The 22,781-nt window shown below is 36.7% G+C and overlaps 1 protein-coding gene across 1 annotated transcript in view; it reads right to left on the reverse strand.

Moving 5' to 3' along the window:
- LOC136751235 (protein diaphanous homolog 3) overlaps window positions 1–22,781 on the reverse strand; it is a 371,067-nt gene that overhangs the window by 51,857 nt on the left and 296,429 nt on the right. Inside the window, exons 24-26 of the mRNA XM_066706676.1 lie at window positions 19,392–19,556; window positions 11,688–11,823; window positions 225–320 (exon numbers count right to left, since the gene is read on the reverse strand). Coding sequence (XP_066562773.1) covers window positions 225–320; window positions 11,688–11,823; window positions 19,392–19,556 — 397 coding nt within the window. The remainder of the gene's footprint in view (window positions 1–224; window positions 321–11,687; window positions 11,824–19,391; window positions 19,557–22,781) is intronic.

The following is a 22,781-nucleotide window of genomic DNA, read 5'->3' on the forward strand; positions in this document are numbered from 1 at the left end:
TACATTGATTCACAAACTGGTACTGACATCAGCCAACTGGAATAAGCGTCTTTTTGACATTTGTCATCATAAAGAAAAGATTAAGCGTGCCCCCTGGCGCTGCCAGCTTTTCTCCCCTAAAGCACTTCATTCATTACGTAATACGCATTATTTTGACATAAAAAGGTAAGAATACTGTTTCCTAACTCCCAAGGAATGTAATATAAAATAAGTAGGATATTCACCTTTTGGCCTGGGCACTCGCTTCCTCCGGTCTCTGAATGCAGCACCTGACTGCAGGGCCTCAAGCAAACTATCCATCACTCCCGTCTCATCACTCTCTGTGGGGAAAGAAAAAGAAAAAATAAAGATTGGGGGAATTCTATCAGCCCCAAGGGTTGCCATAGCAATGTCAAGGAATACAGGCATAAAAAAAGGCCACTATGTCATGTCTAAAACCAGCAATTTTAAAACTAGACAAGCCTTTAACTTGCTCATAAATCAGCTTTACTTTTACTGAAATCAGTCTCATTTTGTGGTTTCGTTGCTGTTCAATAAAACAGGCCAAAGTTCAACTGATTCACCTCAGGCCATTGGCTTTTATAGTGAAAGTGAACAATAACTCTGTGCAGAATATGCTTCCAATCACAAAAGCATCTTCATACTGGAATCCTTACCAGGTTTGTTAAGTTACCCATGAATCACTAGACCTGTGTCTGAGAACTGATCATTTAAGACATTTCCAGCATTGTGTGAAAAAGCTATAGTATTAGTAAGAACTGCACTGTTATTGCACACAAAACATGGCTTTTAAGGTGGTTTTCTACTGTGACTTATGGCTGACAGAATGGATCTTGCATACAGATCAAGTGTACATTACCACAGGCAAGGCCTCATCCATTGACATAAAAGACAACAGTATTAACCTTTACATTGATTGAAGGAGGTGTTTTTTGCTCTTAAAAAAATAAAATAAAAAGGAACACTTTGACATTCAATGATATACTTCACAAAAATGCACAGCCTCTGTAAATAAATTCACAGCTTTGTTAATCGTGAGACGATGTGATGTAGAAATGAGACCCGTCTTGCATATTCTATGCATAATATGATTATAATATCATGCCAGTGTCTATTATCTTTGACTATAAATCTGCTGGCTTTTGTTATTCAGTAAAGAAGATAGAGAAGGGTAGAGAAAAAGGAACTATGTATAAGTATCAAAATGACAATATTATATACTGAATTTAATATATATATATGTAGTCTAAAATATTTCATTAATTTAGTTTATAATAAAGAATATACTTCAGAGTTTATTGAACACTGATTCAGCCTAGAAAATAAATACGGATAAAATGTGTACACTCTTAACTGCCAGTTTGGATTTAATTTTATTTCTTTAAATGTATGGAGGCTAATTTTAAATGTAATTTTACTGCAAAAAATGTAAAAATGTATGCAAGTGTCCATAATGACGGTATTTCAAGTTGTTGAGGAATATGTTTGTTGCCGTTACTAAATATCCTCTTTGCACACCAGCTAAGTAAGTAAACTAGATTTAATACTGCAATCTATGACACAAAACAATGTATTGCATACAGGTTGGATTATTGGCCTATAATGAAGGTGGCTGACTGGGGCGGGTAATTAAATGATGCCACTGTATAGACAGAAGAGGGAATCCCTACCTAAGACAAACCACAGTAGAACAACTGAACTTCCAGAGCATAAACGGCCTTATATAATTATAATGTGTAATACCCTAATTGATCAGGTAATGCCAAAAACACCCAGAAAGAGTATAGAAACGTTTTCAACATATATGGTTTTAATGGATTTTGAGTGTTGCATTGAATACAATGATAAAATCCTCCAAGGACACAAAATACGCACGTCTCTGGCACAGTTCTAAACTGGTATTTAATTTGACTCTAAATTCTGTTTGGAAACTAATGGTTTAAATCCTTTTGTAAGTGAAATCCTTTTGGAGTGCCAAATGGATCCTAGAACTAATAGTGTTCAATTTTAAATGTTTCCTCTGAGTAGAATAATATGAAGAGAAATCATTCAGTTCCATTGCTACTCAGAAGATACCCCTATTTATCTCTCCTTCAGACAAGTTAATTTGAACTTTTTGTTTGATTTTCAGATTATATTAACAGCATCAAACATCTGCTGATACATAAATTCTAGCAGTTCAGTTTCCTTTGAAAGATAAAACTAATTATTAGACAACAGTGTTAAAATGTACTAAAATTAATTAAAGTTGGAAATAACTTTATGCTTAAATTAAAATTAAGATTTAAGGTGTTCTTTGTGACTGAGGATTAAATCATATAGTTGTCAGAGGAGTATTTCCTGGCTGAGAGGTATTTTTCGATCAACCTTCAGAATTGATTATTCCTATACCTTATGGAAATCTGTGAAAAGCAATGCACTTGGCTGCTGAAGTATTAACTTGCATCTACAGAATACATGTACCAGGGTTAGAAAGACATCCTGCTCGTTTCAAAGCATTTTATGAAGAAATCTTTTATCGTATTGTAAAGTTCAAATGGTCAAAAAATAAAATGTTATATTCTACTACTACTACTAAATAATTACACCACCAATTATTATGTTTATTCATAAATAAATATGCAAACACATGTTTTCCTGGGGAGGGCTTAAAACAAAGTCTACACACCCTGATTGAGAGGTTTTGAAAAAAACAACCTCAAAGATGAACTAATTCCACTAGGGCTGTTTCCCTGCCTCACAAAGACTTTCAACAGCTGCCCGAAGCCAAATACAGCACAATTAAAGATGCATTAATAACTAGTGATAAATCGAATACATGCAGGCCTATGAGTTCCTCCAGTCTTAATGGGCTGCACTGTTGATTGAGCAATTGTCAAGTAAAATGAAAAGCTGTCCATACTGTGAACCTACACATGAAAAAGGTCAATACATTCTAATATTTAGGACATATTCCCCTTGTTTTTCCCTTCATGTCATGATAGGGACACTGAGAATGCAATCAATCATTATTTCAGCACTCTCAAAAGCTAATATTTCCAGTATTGGCATTTTTGAAACAAAAAGACCTATCACAGAAAAAAACCTTTATCTAAATGAATCACCTGTGAGTGGTGAACAACATTGTTGACCTTTATTAGCTGTACTCCATTTTAAATGGAACAATGCCCCCAAGAGATCACATGTAATCTGTTGATATCAAATGCTCTCTCTCTCGCTCTCTAAATATGTGCAGTACACACACTTACATGCACATATACATACACATATACACACACACACACACAACTGTTCAAAAGTTTGGGGTCGAGTAGAAATGTCCCTGTTTTCGAAAGAAAAGCAATTTTTTTGTACACTAAAAACATAAAATTGACCAGAATTACAGTTTAGACAATGTTAATGTTGTAAATGACTATTCTAGCTGGAAACAGATGATTTGTAATGGAATATCTACATAGGCGTACAGAGGCCCATTATCAGCAACCATCAGTCCTGTGTTCCAATGGCACGTTGTGTTTGCTAATCCAAGTTTATCATTTTAAAAGGCTAATTGATCATTAGAAAACCCTTTTGCAATTATGTTAGCACAGATGAAAACAGTTGTGCTGATTAAAGTAGCAATAAAACTGGCCTTCTTTAGACTAGTTGAGTATCTGGAGCATCAGCAATTGTGGGTTCGATTACAGGCTCAAAATGGCCAGAAACAAATAACTTTCTTCTGAAACTCATCAGTCTATTCTTGTTCTGAGAAACGAAGGCTATTCCATGTGAGAAACTGCTAAGAAACTGAAGATCTCATACAACGCCGTGTACTACTCCCTTCACAGAACAGTGCAAACTGGCTCTAACCAGAATAGAAAGAGGAGTGGGAGGCCCCGGTACACAACTGAGCAAGAGGACAAATACATGAGACGCCTCACAAATCCTCAGCTGGCAGCTTCATTTATTAGTACCCGCAAAACACCAGTCTCGACGTCAACAGTGAAGAGGCGACTCTGGGATGCTGGCCTTCTAGGCAGAGTTGCAAAGAAAAAGCCATATCTCAGACTGGCCAATACAAAGAAAAGATTAAGATGGGCAAAAGAACACAGACACTGGACAGAGGAAGATTAGAAAAAAGTGTTATGGTCAGACTAATCTAAGATTGAAGTGTTCAGATCACAAAGAAAAACATTCGTGAGACGCAGACCAAATGAGAAGATGCTGGAGGAGTGCTTGACGCCATCTGTCAAGCATGGTGGAGGCAATGTGATGGTCTGGGGCTGCTTTGGTGGTGGTGAAGTGGGAGATTTATACAGGATAAAAGGGATCTTTAAGAAGGAAGGCTATCACTCCATTTTGCAACACCATGCTATACCCTGTGGATGGTGCTTGATTGGAGCCAATTTCCTCCTACAACAGGACAATGACCCAAAGCACAGCTCCAGACTGACTATGCAAGACCTATTTAGAGAAGAAGCAGTCAGCTGGTATTCTGTCTATAATGGAGTGGTGAGCACAGTCACTGGATCTCAGCCCTATTGAGCTGTTGTGGGATCAGCTTGACCGTATGGTACGTAAGAAGTGCCCATCAAGCCAATGCAACTTATGGGAGGTGCTTCAGGAAGCATGGGGTGAAATCTCTTCAGATTACCTCAACAAATTGATAACTAGAATGCCAAAGGTCTGTAAGGCTGTAATTGCTGCAAATAGAAGATTATTTGACAAAAGCAATGTTTGACGGACATAATTATTTCAATTAAAAATAATTATTTCTAACCTTGTCAATTACTATATTTCCTATTCATTTTGCTATATTTCCCATTCAAACTCATTTCATGTATGTTTTCATGGAAATCAAGGAAATTTCTAAGTGACCCCAAGCTTTTGAATGGTAGTGTATATATACACACACACACACACATATATATAACATAACAACATATTTGCTGATAAAAGGAGATGGTAATAAACATGCAAAATGTGATATGCAAATAATAACAGACTCTTTTGTTTGCCAAACCACTGTTGAAATATGAATACCTTACAAAATGCAGCAAAAATGTCATTCATGTTTTGTATTGGTAGAGCGCTGCAAAGCAGTTGTGCTGTTGCTTGTTACAGATAGTTGCAGCAATACCTTTGAAGTAAGTGGAATGAAACAGTTGTTGACAGGGTACTTTACCCTTATTTGACATTGCTTTACTTCTTGTTCGATATGAGACACTATAAGGGGCAGAGGGTATAACTGATGTGTAATCAAAGACAGTAGGTTTCTGCTGCTCCTTCCATATTATGTGTAATAGGGCAGTGCAGAGGGTTGTAGTGTACAGACAAGTCTAAACAACCTTCTCTATAAATATAAAAGATAAAAGGAACAGTTATACAGCTCCAAGATACAAAGTAAATGGCCTCAAAAGCAGATTTTTATTTTTATTTTCCTATAAACACCTTGAACATTAGAAATGGTACAGAACAGAGCAGATTATAAATTGAAAGCTGCTGCACACATTTATTGAAACATGTCTAATTATAGCAGATATTAAGTTTGATTAAAAGTAGCTTTTGAGATACAAAAGAGCATCAGAATTTGCAGTTGCTATCATGCCCAGCACATGAAGATATAACATCCACACTCTGCACTTAGTTAGAAGAAATCAAGGCTGTGCAGAAAGTCCAGTACTGGTGGAGCTTGTTTCGTAAATAGCATTCAAAGTGATGCACAAAGAACATGCCAAAATGACTGAGTTCTCAATTATATTACAATAAATTTGTTTGATGCTATCGGTGTTACACAGTTCTTTACAAACAGATAAGATCAAAATAATTGATTGGAGCACTTTCCACGAACTGCATGAGCAGCATCACAAAATAAGTCAGACCACACAGACTAACAATATTCTTAAAGCATTGGCTCAAACGATATAGACTTTAAAGCATGTTTCTGAACACACTTCATGGTTTGCTGACAAACTGGAAAAACTAAATGATCACTTCTGCCTCTCTAATCCCTTGATAGGTAACCTTTCATTTTACTTTATCTTTTCAGAGTCACGACTTTTGTAAAGATACGAGAGAGAGAGAGAGACAACGAGAGAGAGAACGAGAGAGAGAGAACATATATAGTTCATTTTGTTTGGTATCACTTTTGCAAAATGTCAGTAGTCAATCCCAGAGGAAAGTTACAGCTCAGGATTTAGACATGTTTGAAGCCAGCTTGAAAATTATTTGTAATATATTTCTTAAAATACAGCATGCCTAATTGAATCTTATTTCCTTCTTACCACAGTACATTTCACCTTGCTGCTGCATGGTCTATGTTACCATCAAACAATAATCATCAATATCTGTTCTTCAATAACAGCCCTTGCCTTTTTCTTGACACCTGGTCTACCCCCTTTGATGTGGGGTTACATTGGTGCAGGAGGGCAAATTAACCCGAGTATATTTCTTGACTCCTAGCCAGAAAGCCAGATAAAAGTGTCACTCCTTGTTGATCTTCAGCCAACATTTGCAATTCAAGGCAATAAGGACTGAAACCAAAGACTTGGCTCACTGAAACCACATTATGCATAGTCCCTGCTTCTGAATTCAGTACATTAAAAAAAAAAAAAAAAAAAAAACATTCCCAATACAGTTTGGTTAATATTATAACACCATGTAATTGGTACATAAGGTACTTTTACTTCAAGCTTTATAAATTGTTCTAAAGCTACAATATCCATGCGCAGTACACAACTGTGCCAAATAGGTTATCATCACAATAATACGTCATAGTTACACCTACACTCCCAACACCCACTACAGAATGTGGGGAGATTCAGGAAGAGCTTGCAATGTGGGAGAGCAGTGGTCCCCCTCCACACTTAATTGACATGATTGGCCAAAAATTACTAAGCAATTATCACAGTGGGCAGGGAAAACAAATATAAAAATCATACTGCAGTTTGTTCTCAGTTTAGCTTTACAGAATGATCACCAGATACAATCAAGGCTTTGATGAATACAGAGCAAATGCAAAAAAAAAAAAAAAAAAAAAGGTTACAACATTCCTGGAAAATTTGTGAAGAGTAAACAAGTTGTCAGCTTTTTAGCAGCACCAATACGTGCTTGTGAAAACCAGGAGAATGCTTATATATGTTTTCAAAGGTGTATTAAAAATAATAATAATAATAACGCGAATGTGACAGACTTCCTAGGTAGTAATGAAGAATGCTGAAAAACAGGAATATGATTAGAACTAATTGCTGTGAAATAGATTTGAAATGGTAACGAACCAGGACTTCTAAGACGTGACAAGGAGGAAGCACAGGGTATAATCTTCCTTTGAAGATAACACCAGTGAACGGGGCTTTGATGTTCACAGCTTTGCTAGTTCGATTTATGCCTTTCCTAATAACTGAAGCACCTGTGTTTGGAGTTTTCACTAAAGAGATGTATACAGAACATTTTGCTTTTTAAATGAAGAGCTCATGCATACATATGAGCTATATAAATTAAAACGGATACTAAACAGGATGTTACTTATACTTATATTAGGCTATGTTAACTGCAGAGTATTCACTACTTTCTTGTCTCATTTTATTATTATTAGTGTTACACCTGGCACACCATTTTACTCCTCTTTCAGGCCCATATTGCAAGGAAAAGCACAAGATGTGGCAACAATACTAAAAGGACTGGAGTTTGAATTTAAGACTAGACAGGGTTTTGGTTTTGGTGATGGTAAAAGAGACATGGCATCAGTGAAGGCACTGTGAAATGGGAGCAGTGATCTGGAGAAGAGCAAGTGGCTGTCAATTATCCAGCAGAACTGAAGAAAAGCACGCACACCAGTCGTTGAATAAAATAAGCAAAGAATCTATAATGCAGATGAAGGCAGTGTTTTGTTGAAATTGCTGCCCAACAATGTGCAAGGGAAGACCTGAAACAGAAGGCTACAAACACCCATTCATCCGGCTTTAAAACAGGAGCACAAATTTCCACCAGAGAAAAAACGCAGGCTGTGTGCGATGTACAAAACATTCACATTACATATTGCTGATGATTGCTGGGGTCACATAGGAGCATAATGAATGGAACACTGATTAATATAAGTTTAGGAGGTATCTTTGAGCAAGAGGTGATATAAAAAAAACAGCAAATATTGATGATAAAGAAAATACAGCTGTTACAAAACTTGCGGAGACCAAGACTAATGTAAGTGATAATTTAATGTGTGAGGAAAAATAAAAAAATGATGATGATTGTAGGGCATTGGTATTCTTAATTGATTCCATAAAATATGTCTCAATCTTTTTTAATATAGCGTCGTTCACAAAGGAATTGCCACATCTTAAGTTTCTATTTATAGGAGCAGCAACAAAACTGTTTATTTGACAGCTCAGCACAAACTGAACTCTGTACTTTTAACCAAGTGAATTGATCATTTAAAACATCCTGAGTAATATTGCCATTGATCACAATAATAAATACTTTTTTTTTATAATTATTCATGTGCCTCAATAAACAAGGCCTATCATTTAAATATTGATTTATGCATATATAATTTAATAAACCAATAAATAAATAATAAACACTTCAGGCCATGGTGATGTCGTTTACAACGTTTAAATTAAAATCTGGCCCATTAAAGATACTTAATTTGAATAAATAAGCTGCATGCCAGAACCAGTTCTCATTCATCTTTGTTTTTGTCCACAGATCCTGAATGCTCAATTCTCCATGAACTTTCAGAGTTCACGTCCCCTCCTTTAAATATAATAAGACTTCTGCTATGGAAAAGTTTAATAGACATTAATATACATGCACAGTCTTAGTCATTTCAACTGTCACTAGATTTCTTGGCCTTATTACATTCTCTTTGACTGATTCAGGATGTCTTTGAAAGCACATATAACCAAGAAGCTGATTATCGGTCAAGACCAACCCTATCTATAATGAATCAGTTTCCAACGTTGGAATCTCTGACCACTCGGCTGTCATGTTTGATTCCAGTAGCACTGAAGTGCATGGTATTATATTTTATCAACTGAAAACACAGTGCTTTGGGGAAAACATTTTAAAGATTTAAATGCATTACATTTAGATACATATATTTAGAACATTGCTAGGACCTGGAGTTTCTAACAGATTTTTTAAATAGCTGTGCATATTCCTGTAAAAGCTGTAATCCACTATCAAGAGGTCACTTTAGTCTCAATAATAACAAGGTAGTTTTCAATCAAAAACAATTATCCTCTTACTGAATTTTCACAATTTTTTTTACAAACATTATTACTTAGCTGATTAATCAAGAAGTGGCTTTATTTAGTTGGAAGGTTGCACAAATCTGTATTTCAGAAAAACATTTAAAAAAAACTGATTCACACACACAGTTCACATTACCTTGAAAATTGGATTTCAATAAGTTAAAATACATAATTCAAAATTCTCAAGGGAAGAGTATTGTTCTCATTGAGTTTATACTTTGTCGATGGAATTACATCATTTTTTATTTAACTTATAAATGTAAATCATTCAAAACATTACTGTAACAAAATGGTTTAAAACTATTTGATTTCACACTTATGAAACAATTCTATGGATAGTTAGTAAAAACTGATCTAATTGATCATAGCAAGTCATAGTGCTTGTCGCTCAATGATCATGACCTATTTCTGTACATTCTTAAACTATTTAGAGGCGTTTATCAGTCCTATTTAAACCAACATAAACATTGTTTGATGAGTAGGTAAGACATGCATATGCTCCTCAGTTCTCATGATCTTTTAAGTGATGCCCAAGTCCTATCCAAGATACGCAGTCAATCAGTTCAAGGTCAGAAATTAGAAAAGTGGGTGTCGTTTCTATCTGAGAGACAAACTTCAAAGCGCAGGTATGAAATGGCGTAAATGTGACTGTCATTTTGTGATTCAGAAGTTCAGATGCTGAAAGATTAATTCAAGTCTTCGTTCAGTCTAGACCTGTTAACTCTAATGCTCTGTTTTGCAGGTTGTTCAAAGGGCTTCGGATGGCACAAAAGGCTATTATTCAACTCTCACCAGAACCAAAGGAAGTGAGCAGATGATAAAAACGTCGCTTTTGCCTTTGCAGTATTGGACAGACTTGACTTCAAAATATTAGACTTAACCTTTAAGATTTGTATTGATTAAATGCTGCAAGATCTTTCCGAGCTCTCAATTTCCTAGACCCCTAATCATTGTTTTGAGAATGAAGAATGTAAGGTTACTGTAGGTCACCAGGAATTGTTTGAATACTCATTGCAAGAAAGCCTCCAGTCTATATGCATAAGGTTTGGAATAAATGAACTACATTGATATATTTTAAACATATATTTGTAGGTATTCAGATTTTATAAATACACAACAAATATATTGTGAAAATGTTAAAATGGCAATGAGCCGGACACATTGCAAGAAGAACAGATCAAAGATGGACCAAGGTAGCTATTGACTGGATACCAAGAGATTTAAAGTCCTAGAAGACCATCAAATACAAAGATGAAAGATTAAATCATAAACTTTACAGACGTGACATGAAAAAGAGAACCTGTAGATCGAAGCAAGTGGAAACATCTTGGGGAAGCCTTCATGCAGCAGTGGATCGATATAGGCTGATGATAATGAGATGTATTTTAATTTCTGAGAGCTCTGATGACTTGAGTTTGTATATATTGAATCAAATGCTTTCTCCTAGTCAACAAAGCCAAGGCACAGAGGAATTTCATATTGTCTGCATCTTTCCAATACTTCTCATACAATTTGTATATGATCCATTGTGTTCTGAATCCTGTTTGTTCTAATGGTTGGGCAAAGTTCAGGGTGTCTTGAATGCAATGTGATAATATCTTTGGAAAAACTTTGTATAAGATGGACAGTAGACTAATGGGCCTATAGTTATTTAGATATTCCTGGTATCCTTTCTTGTGAAGGAGAATGACAGTTGCATTGTTCCACTTATCTGGGATTTGTTTATATCTGTGACACTTTGAGAAACATTTCACAAGAATCTTATACATTTCTTCTCCAGCTTCTTTTAGGATCTCCACTGTGATTCCATCATCTCCAGGTGCTTTTTCATTTTCCATTGTATTTATGGGATAGCCTACTTTTACTTCTCTTCTTTTCTTCATAAGTTATAGTGGAAACAGTTTTGGTGATTTTGTACTATAGTTTCTCAACAAGGTCAAGAGCTAGTCAGGAGACAATGAGAAGTTTCCAGGCCTAAATCATTATCATCTTCACAATGACTAACATTCAAAGCAAGGGATAATCTATTTTATAATGGGATATAGGTCACTTTAAATGATTGTCATACGTTTTTTGTAACAGTGCCTTCGATAAACATACATCAATACATTGATTCAACACTGGAAGTATAATTTTATGCCAGTTGTCAAAAATTAAACTGCAAAAGATGTTTTACTAAACTTAATGTAGGCATTAGAAATCCATTAATTATGTACTTGTTTATTTCAATGAGCAATAGTCATACATTCTGAGCAATGTGACATGTTTAATTTACATAATGAATATAGATATAGATATAGATAGATAGTTAGATAGAAAGAGAGATATAAAGACACAAACACAAACATTCGGGAAAAAAAATCTGTTCAGTTCAGAAGTTTGGTATTCAATAAGAGTACTTGGTATTCTTTCTTTGTTCAAGAACTAAGCACAACATTTTTTGTATTTGCTCCTTACCAGTGTTAACTTCCAGCAAGCGTTTTTTCTTCAGTTGCCTTTCCAGCTTTTCTCTTTCTGCCTTCTCTTTGGCCATTTTGACACGTCTCTGCTTCTCCTCCGCTTCTCGTCTCTTCACGTTCTCCTTCACTGCTTGCTGTACAGAATCAAAAGATCAAAAACTAAGTGAGGTAAATTACACACAGCAGATGAATACTGAGAATTAGGGACAGAAGAACCATCTTTAAGACTCCATTAGCAACCAATGACACCTATTAGGTGACCTTAAAGTCCTTTTCTTAAAAAAAAAAAAAAAAAAGACTGTAAAGAGAGAAAGAAAAAGGGTTCTAATTAGTTTGCAGAGATATAAGCCTACTCTTGTCAGAGTTCTATAAGCTCTTAAACATTTCCAAGAAAATGTGATCTGTTACAGGATTTATTTTTTCTTCTCTTTTCCCCATTACTAGCTGGAGGCCCTTGTTAAAATTCTAAAAACCCGTTTTCTGTAATAAGAGGTACTCGGCTGCAAAAGGCCACTCACACTCAATCAGCAATGTTACTAGTGGAAATATTATATTTAATACACAATCCTTCTTTCAGCATCATATCTGCCATCAGTGCAATACGTCAAAGGTAAAAAGAAAATAAAAAATCAATATATAACCACAGGCTGACAAATATGATGAGCGACTTAAATTTAATATTTTAAGTTACAACAGTTATTAGAAAACACTCCAAGAAAATTTGCAGTATTCAATCCCATAAAGACTTACACTGTATAACTTTACACTAGGATGACAATTGTGAAAAAAGTTGCTTTTACATTATTCTTCCACAAACAAACAGTATGTTACATTGGGCCCATGTCTTCATTATTTTTCACTTAGCTTGATAGGAACAAAATATAGAAATAACAAATGAGGTGAATGAGAAAACTAATGCCTAAAAGACTTACGGGAAAAAGAAAAAAAAAAGTACGTATCAAAAAAGTATTTAAAACAGTGTTATAAACTACTGTAATGAAACAGAGCGATCACTGAAGGCAATTTTTGACAAAGTGGTAATTGATACCAACACAAAAAACTGCATCTGGCTTCTAAGATCTAAATCTCTATAAAAGAATACATTCAGAAAATTAATCTCACCTTTACTGTTATGATAGAGGATACTGGAATAATTAATCATGTGCCTTCAAAATAAAACCATTTCTCTGTTCATTAGAAAAATGTCTCATGAAATTACAAATCACACGAACACGTTGATGTGATGTGAGCCCCTTATAAAGGAGTACAAACAAAATAAGACGACGGCTTCAGATTCTGGGGGGAATGATGGAGATGTGTTTGACATCTTATTGTATGTTTACTTGTTCACACATCATTTGTTGGAGGTGAAAAGCAGTTGAAAGGGAAAGGGGATATGTATGATGTTAAGAAAGACATGCTGAGGGAATGTGATGTGAAAGAGATGCTGCTTCTGGGACTTTTCACTTGCAAAATATGTCCAAAACTAAAGGAGCAAAACTTATGTCAGTGTGTCATTGGGGAGGAGAAAAAAAAAAAAAAAAAAAAAAACACAGGCTAGTAACTGGAGGTAGATTTCAGTACTCTTTCCACAGAGATTCAGCTCTGCTGTAAACTGCAGTATTAGAGATACATAATTTTTGAGTTGGCTTGAGAATATATACATAGGAAAAACCAGCAGTCTCCAATATTTAATCCACTATGCATTTAAAAAGAAGGGGATTGAAAATGCAGGGCAAGGTTTCTAATACTACATTCATAAAGACTCCTAAGAAGCAATTGTGTGTGGTTATCTATCTACTTTTGACAGATGCATCTTGAAAATGCTAAACTGTAGCTTCTGTCCAATTTGGATTCCAAACACTTCAGTGTTTTTATACACATTAGTAATGATAATTATCTGTTATAGTAGTTCAACCAGTTTTGACCAGACTTGTAATGAAAGCCCTAGGCATGCTAATAGAAGTATAAGCACTAAACAAACAGTCAAAGATGCCAAACAGCATGATAGGTTATGTAACCATCTCTTATTATCACTAAACTGGAGTGCTCAGATCAGATAATAATGGGAGTCAACAGGAACGGGAAGGATAATGTCACAATGCATATTGTCCCATTCTCCTTAATATTGTTTAATGACTTCCAGTCCTAATTAATTTGTACCATACTTATTTATACATTAAAATTCAGATCAGCTCAACCTTTCATGATACCCCAGCAATTATTTCTTGTACCATCTCTGCTTTGTGAGTCCCACAAGCAGTTAGTGTGGTATCAAAATGGCTAATTTGCTGATAGGGCTTCAAGTCCTACAGTAAATGATTGTTCATTCTACATAACAGTGGGATGCAGGAGTATGAGTGAAACAAATTAACATGACTGTACTTTTGTTGAATTATAATTAAAATCGCATATAGTCACTATAGCAAAGATTATCTCTATTTCCATGTTGATACAGTAACATTTCTCTCACCATTTTAAACATGTTCAACAGTACATAAAGTTGTAGTAAAAAGAAACATTTACACATACACCACTTTAACTTATTTCAATCAACAGGAACATTTCCACTTTTCCTACACAGAATCAGCAGCAAATAAACACTAAAAAGGGTATAATGTAATTAATAATGTTTCTATCAACAGTCCATTAGTAATACGTAACATTTTCAGGTTACTCAAATGTCAAATTGGTGCCTGAACATTTTTATTGACATATCATGCGTCTTCAAAGTAGATAAAAAGAGACTTGCATGCATGTTTCTAATATACAGTGAGGGAAAAAAGTACTTGATCCCCTGCTGATTTTGTACGTTTGCCCACTGACAAAGAAATGATCAGTCTATAATTTTAATGGTAGGTGTATTTTAACAGTGAGAGACAGAATAACAACAAAAAAATCCAGAAAAACGCATTTCAAAAAAGTTTTGAATTGACTTGCATGTTAATGAGGGAAATAAGTATTTGACCCCTTCGACTTAGTACTTGGTGGCAAAACCCTTGTTGGCAATCACAGAGGTCAGACATTTCTTGTAGTTGGCCACCAGGTTTGCACACATCTCAGGAGGGATTTTGTCCCACTCCTCTTTGCAGATCCTCTCCAAGTCATTAAGGTTTCGAGGCTGACATTTGGCAACTCGAACCTTCAGCTCCCTCCACAGATTTTCTATGGGATTAAGGTCTGGAGACTGGCTAGGCCACTCCAGGACCTTAATGTGCTTCTTCTTGAGCCACTCCTTTGTTGCCTTGGCTGTGTGTTTTGGGTCATTGTCATGCTGGAATACCCATCCACGACCCATTTTCAATGCCCTGGCTGAGGGAAGGAGGTTCTCACCCAAGATTTGACGGTACATGGCCCCGTCCATCGTCCCTTTGATGCGGTGCAGTTGTCCTGTCCCCTTAGCAGAAAAACACCCCCAAAGCATAATGTTTCCACCTCCATGTTTGACGGTGGGGATGGTGTTCTTGGGGTCATTCCTCCTCCTCCAAACACGGCGAGTTGAGTTGATGCCAAAGAGCTCGATTTTTGTCTCATCTGACCACAACACTTTTACCCAGTTCTCCTCTGAATCATTCAGATGTTCATTGGCAAACTTCAGACGGGCCTGTACATGTGCTTTCTTGAGCAGGGGGACCTTGCGGGCGATGCAGGATTTCAGTCCTTCACGGCGTAGTGTGTTACCAATTGTTTTCTTGGTGACTATGGTCCCAGCTGCCTTGAGATCATTAACAAGATCCTCCCGTGTAGTTCTGGGCTGATTCCTCACCATGATCATTGAAACTCCACAAGGTGAGATCTTGCATGGAGCCCCAGACCGAGGGAGACTGACAGTTATTTTGTGTTTCTTCCATTTGCGAATAATCACACCAACTGTTGTCACCTTCTCACCAAACTGCTTGGTGATGGTCTTGTAGCCCATTCCAGCCTTGTGTAGGTCTACAATCTTGTCCCTGACATCCTTGGACATCACTTTGGTCTTGGCCATGGTGGAGAGTTTGGAATCTGATTGATTGATTGCTTCTGTGGACAGGTGTCTTTTATACAGGTAACGAGCTGAGATTAGGAGCAGTCCCTTTAAAAGAGAGCTCCTAATCTCAGCTCGTTACCTGTATAAAAGACACCTGGGAGCCAGAAATCTTGCCGATTGATAGGGGATCAAATACTTATTTCCCTCATTAACATGCAAATCAATGTATAACTTTTTTGAAATGCGTTTTTCTGGATTTATTTGTTGTTATTCTGTCTCTCACTGTTAAAATACACCTACCATTAATATTATAGACTGATCATTTCTTTGTCAGTGGGCAAACGTGCAAAATCAGCAGGGGATCACATACTTTTTTCCCCCACTGTATATGCACACTGTATTTTCCTGCATAATTCATATATCAGATACACTGCGTATCAGACATCCTAATGATATACAGTATGTAGTAATCAATAATGACAATTCACAACATTTTACGAATATACCTTCCAAAAGAGCTTAACCCTTTCTTTTCAATTAGATATGAACAGCAACCTGAATCCTCAACCTCTCCTACAAAATCTGTTAAAGAGGCTCTCTCCTGCTAAGTATACTAGTTCTTTATAGATGAGTATAGAGAGGGCATTGTAAGTATGTTCAAAAGAGTTTCTACTTCATCAAGGGTGTGAATAATTATGGAGGGTACTGTACATCAGCCTTTAGCAGAAGATCCATTTAAAACATCTACTGCTCCAAATATATTCGGCAACACAACAAGATTATCCATCTTTCTGTCTATATGAAGTCTGTTGCATGAAATGATAAAGAATCATTAGATTGGAAGGAAAATGGGATTGAGCTTCAAGTGTACATTAAGGCAAAGACAAGTGTTTATGCCTTGCCGGAGAATTCAAGCCTTCACATGCAAAGTCTGAAGTAGTGCTGAACGAGGGCAGAAACCAAAGAGATGTGTGAGATCCTAAGGAAGACCAGTGTCTGAGCAAATCTGGACTCAAGTTATCGACGATTTCCCTAAAAGCTAAGACAATTTGCATACATCTTACGAGTGTCATGCTTCGTTCATCGCAAGTTTTAAATTTTCAATCATCAAATCACTTACAATAATAAAGGCAATGAGACTCGTTTCATCATTGTCGCAGTCAAGTGGAAAATAACTTTGCATTTCAAATGGTGTTGCACAAAAAAAATCTGTCTACTCTTATTCTGCCAAATTATTGCAAGTATAATACACTCACCTAAAGGATTATTAGGAACACCATACTAATACTGTGTTTGACCCCCTTTCGCCTTCAGAACTGCCTTAATTCTATGTGGCATTGATTCAACAAGGTGCTGAAAGCATTCTTTAGAAATGTTGGCCCATATTGATAGGATAGCATCTTGCAGTTGATGGAGATTTGTGGGATGCACATCCAGGGCACGAAGCTCCCGTTCCACCACATCCCAAAGATGCTCTATTGGGTTGAGATCTGGTGACTGTGGGGGCCAGTTTAGTACAGTGAACTCATTGTCATGTTCAAGAAACCAATTTGAAATGATTCGACCTTTGTGACATGGTGCATTATCCTGCTGGAAGTAGCCATCAGAGGATGGGTACATGGTGGTCATAAAGGGATGGACATGGTCAGAAACAATGCTCAGGTAGGCCGTGGCATTTAAACGATGCCCAATTGGCACTAAGGGGCCTAAAGTGTGCCAAGAAAACATCCCCCACACCATTACACCACCACCACCAGCCTGCACAGTGGTAACAAGGCATGATGGATCCATGTTCTCATTCTGTTTACGCCAAATTCTGACTCTACCATCTGAATGTCTCAACAGAAATCGAGACTCATCAGACCAGGCAACATTTTTCCAGTCTTCAACTGTCCAATTTTGGTGAGCTTGTGCAAATTGTAGCCTCTTTTTCCTATTTGTAGTGGAGATGAGTGGTACCCGGTGGGGTCTTCTGCTGTTGTAGCCCATCCGCCTCAAGGTTGTACGTGTTGTGGCTTCACAAATGCTTTGCTGCATACCTCGGTTGTAATGAGTGGTTATTTCAGTCAAAGTTGCTCTTCTATCAGCTTGAATCAGTCGGCCCATTCTCCTCTGACCTCTAGCATCAACAAGGCATTTTCGCCCACAGGACTGCCGCATACTGGATGTTTTTCCCTTTTCACACCATTCTTTGTAAACCCTAGAAATGGTTGTGCGTGAAAATCCCAGTAACTGAGCAGATTGTGAAATACTCAGACCGGCCCGTCTTGCACCAACAACCATGCCACGCTCAAAATTGCTTAAATCACCTTTCTTTCCCATTCAGACATTAAGTTTGGAGTTCAGGAGATTGTCTTGACCAGGACCACACCCCTAAATGCATTGAAGCAACTGCCATGTGATTGGTTGGTTAGATAATTGCATTAATGAGAAATTGAACAGGTGTTCCTAATAATCCTTTAGGTGAGTGTATTTTGAATAGGAATGAGGAATGAAAATAACATTTTAAAACTCCAAACCATACAGACAGAGAAAGACAAAGGCAGGGATCCATGAAATCCATTTTGATAACTTGCATGGTAATCTGCCACTCAAGTGCTATATTATGATTCATGTGTGCTAATTAGTTCATATTATCTTTAACACCAGTCCACTGCAATAGTAATACAAATGATTAAACACTCTGTGTAAAGCTAGAATATATCACACCAAGAGCACAATGAGGTTTAGCTTCTTTCTTTTGGTGCGACTTTGTAGTGTAAATTATTCTGTTTTTTACTCTTGGTTAAATGACAAGGTTACCTATATCAGATGTAAATGTCCATGCCAAAAATGAGGAAAAAAAAAACAAAACAAAAAAAACTGAATTTTTGGCAGGTTCATTAGTATATATCCCTAAAACTCACAACCGTGTGTATGTCATTGATCTAATACACCATTAGCACCTGGTTTCTGATCCTATAAAGTGATGCACAGGTTCCATATGTACTGTTATTTTGGTAGAGGTTGCAAACTCCCTTCACACTAGAACGTGAGGATTTTTAATTTTCACTCCAAGCAATCATTTTGACTGTGAGAAGAAAGGGGAAATGTATATCTATATAAGGATTCAAGGAATAAATGCTATGAAAACACTTAATGGATACATAAAGAGGAAGGTTTCAGGTCCTTTCTGCCATGAAATATCAAATTAAACACCTTCAAAAGCTGCTTGGATCCACTGTTGGTACATATTCATAGCACTTGCCCACCAGCAAACAAATAGGAAATACTTTGGTCTTGCCACTGAATAATGATCCTGGATATGATATAATTATATAAGCACACAAGGTTAACAATCCTAAAACCCTCATAGATGTAGTGTGACCCATGTACAGAGAGTGTATGTTCATCAAGGGAATATTCTCTTGATTATCAAATTGTTGGCATACATTTTACCACTCTAACAGCCTGTGTTGGAGAAACACTGTATCCTAGTAGATTGATGCATAATTTGTTATTTTAAATGACAATGACAGGATTAATTGTCTTACAGAAAAAGAAGGAAAAGGGATTTAGTCCAAATCAACATCATGTCAAAATCATACTGCTACAAATGCTCACCGTTTCGGTTGATGCTGATCGAAAATGGTTAATGTGACAATAACTGTAAATAACTGTCTTTTGACAAAATAGATCAAATGTTAAATATCTCAACCTTTTCATGTAATAAACGGGGGGGAAAGAAGCACTTACCACAAACATGGAACGGAAGTTGCTCATGTCAGTGAAGAGCTCCTCCACCGATGTCTTCTTTGGGTCAATGACATAATAGTCCATTAGGTTCTGATAGAGTTTCCCCATGTTGTTATGCATTATAACTAGCTTCTGGTACTGCTCCTTGGCATGCATGGCAAAACTGTAAAGGCTCTGTCAAGGATAATTTGGTTATGACTTAAAAACATACATCATTAGTCAACAGGCACTGTTTTCCGTGGTGGACAAGCCATCTATTTATTATACTTGTAATATTTGTTATATCAATAAATGCACTTGAATCTGAACTATGCTTGAGAAACACAATCAAATGTGATTAGGCTTTCACTAGTCCAGCGTATTATTATATTATTAAAAACAGCAAGCAAACTCTCTTTAAAGGAAAGGTGGTAGAAGGCATTCTATACAATCAGCAGTTTTGCTAACACTATTTAAGTAAAGAGCTTGTCATTTTCCTCTGCATTGATCCAAATAAGTTTTAAGTCAACAGCAAAGGTGTTTTGAAGATGGCAGTTTGTAGACTATGGATTTTTGCACCAATGTCTACTCTGATCCCTGCCAGATAAGTAAAAGAAAGAAAAAGAAAGAAAACAGCACAGGCTCTGGAAGCAAAATCAAGCCACTGTAGTTGTTATTCTCTCTTTTCTAAGAGTTGTACAGATCAAATTACAACAGAGGCTGTTTGAATCTGATCTCCAAGCAGCAGAAATGCACTACTGTGTCTTGATTTTGTTTCTCCACAGCCAATGGAACATCATTAACAGCCCATGATGTCCTATTAAATGAAAAAAAGAAAATAATATATTTTGTTCAAGTCCCAGAGGACATGCCCTTGTGCAAACATGCTTAATACACAAGCCACCATCCTGGGGAAATGTGTGTGGGGTTTATGTACAAATAAAGAGAAAAAAATTACAGGCACGCCACCTAAACAACTGCAGCAAAAAGTGAGGACATATTACAATATATTTATAGGAAAGTTGCTACTTTCGTTACAATATAATTTCCAATGATAGGCACAGGAATTCTCATTATCGTTACTCAAACAGGTTGAGATGCATATACAGTGAGGGAAAAAATTTGATCCCCTGCTGATTTTGTACGTTTGCCCACTGACAAAGAAATGATCAGTCTATAATTTGAATGGTAGGTGTATTTTAACAGTGAGAGACAGAATAACAACAAAAAAATCCAGAAAAACGCATTTCAAAAAAGTTATAAATTGATTTGCATGTTAATGAGGGAAATAAGTATTTGACCCCTTCGACTTAGTACTTGGTGGCAAAACCCTTGTTGGCGATCACAGAGGTCAGACGTTTCTTGTAGTTGGCCACCAGGTTTGCACACATCTCAGGAGGGATTTTGTCCCACTCCTCTTTGCAGATCCTCTCCAAGTCATTAAGGTTTCGAGGCTGACGTTTGGCAACTCGAACCTTCAGCTCCCTCCACAGATTTTCTATGGGATTAAGATCTGGAGACTGGCTAGGCCACTCCAGGACCTTAATGTACTTCTCCTTGAGCCACTCCTTTGTTGCCTTGGCTGTGTGTCTTGGGTCATTGTCATGCTGGAATACCCATCCACGACCCATTTTCAATGCCCTGAATCATTCAGATGTTCATTGGCAAACTTCAGACGGGCCTGTACATGTGCTTTCTTGAGCAGGGGGACCTTGCGGGCACTGCAGGATTTCAGTCCTTCACGGCGTAGTGTGTTACCAATTGTTTTCTTGGTGACTATGGTCCCAGCTGCCTTGAGATCATTAACAAGATCCTCCCGTGTAGTTCTGGGCTGATTCCTCACCGTTCTCATGATCATTGAAACTCCACGAGGTGAGATCTTGCATGGAGCCCCAGACCGAGGGAGACTGACAGTTATTTTGTGTTTCTTCCATTTGCGAATAATCGCACCAACTGTTGTCACCTTCTCACCAAACTGCTTGGCGATGGTCTTGTAGCCCATTCCAGTCTTGTGTAGGTCTACAATCTTGTCCCTGACATCCTTGGACAGCTCTTTGGTCTTGGCCATGGTGGAGAGTTTGGAATCTGATTGATTGATTGCTTCCGTGGACAGGTGTCTTTTATATATGTAACGAGCTGAGATTAGGAGCAATTCCCTTTAAGAGAGTGCTCCTAATCTCAGTTCGTTACCTGTATAAAAGACACCTGGGAGCCAGAAATCTTGCTGATTGATAGGGGATCAAATACTTATTTCCCTCATTAACATGCAAATCAATGTATAACTTTTTTTAAATGTGTTTTTCTGGATTTCTTTGTTGTTATTCTGTCTCTCACTGTTAAAATACACCTACCGTTAAAATTATAGACTGATCATTTCTTTGTCAGTGGGCAAACGTACAAAATCAGAAGGGGATCAAATACTTTTTCCCCCACTGTAGATGGAGCAAAAGTAGCACTGGGTGTACATACCATTAAAGATTTATGTTCTAAATACATATCTTATTCATACAAACCCATGAAGTTATAAAACTTTCAGAATAAATACCTTGTCCTGAGTACACCCACTGACGATTTAGTATTTACTGCAATACTGCATTTGTTTCCCATTGTTCTCTATCAACACACAATTTATTAACTTGACGAGTGCCTCCTAAATTGTGATAATTGTATATGCATTTTAATATAAATTTAAGCACCACTAGATCATTCAACTCAGCAGACTATGGATACTGTCCAAGGATTTTCACTGGAAGATAACTAGTAAACCGCAAAATAAATGAATAATAAAATCCAACTTTGCCCTAATGGCAGTGAGACGTCCTCACACCAACACCCACTCCCTTTCTCCTAATTCCGAATTAAAGAAAGGATAAATACATATTCAGTTATTTTTGACTTTTAGCTTTGTTTAACTTTCTTTTCTTGCCTTTACAGCTATTGACAACTAACATAAATACAGATAATGCGTTTTTTTTTGCCTTCTGCAAAAGAAAGAAAAATATGTATTATAATAGAATTTTGTTTTCCACACAATGAGCATTCTATTCTGCAGTTTTTAGAATTCTGTTTTTTGTAATTCTCTTCACAAAACGTACTGCATTCTCCACTGTGATTCATTACAGTCAAAACCTTTCAGCAAAATCCCTTTGTGAGGCTAATTGAACAGTCAAGTAGTACACTGTGGGGTAAGGTTCTCAAAAATGCATTTTTAGGGAATTAAAGAGATACCAAAGTAAGCTAATGAAAATGAGTGATGCCATTCTGCATGAACACACACACACAAAACATCATCTTCCATCAACTGGTCATGAGGGAAAGTTTATAATGTTTAGTTCTCAATTAAAATAGTGTTTGGATACTTAAAGCAAAAATAGGTATTTGCCTGTACTAATGCACACTGCAATGCAATGT

The sequence above is a fragment of the Amia ocellicauda genome, chromosome 6 (assembly GCF_036373705.1).
Source record: "Amia ocellicauda isolate fAmiCal2 chromosome 6, fAmiCal2.hap1, whole genome shotgun sequence".
Classification (NCBI taxonomy): Eukaryota; Metazoa; Chordata; class Actinopteri; order Amiiformes; family Amiidae; genus Amia; species Amia ocellicauda.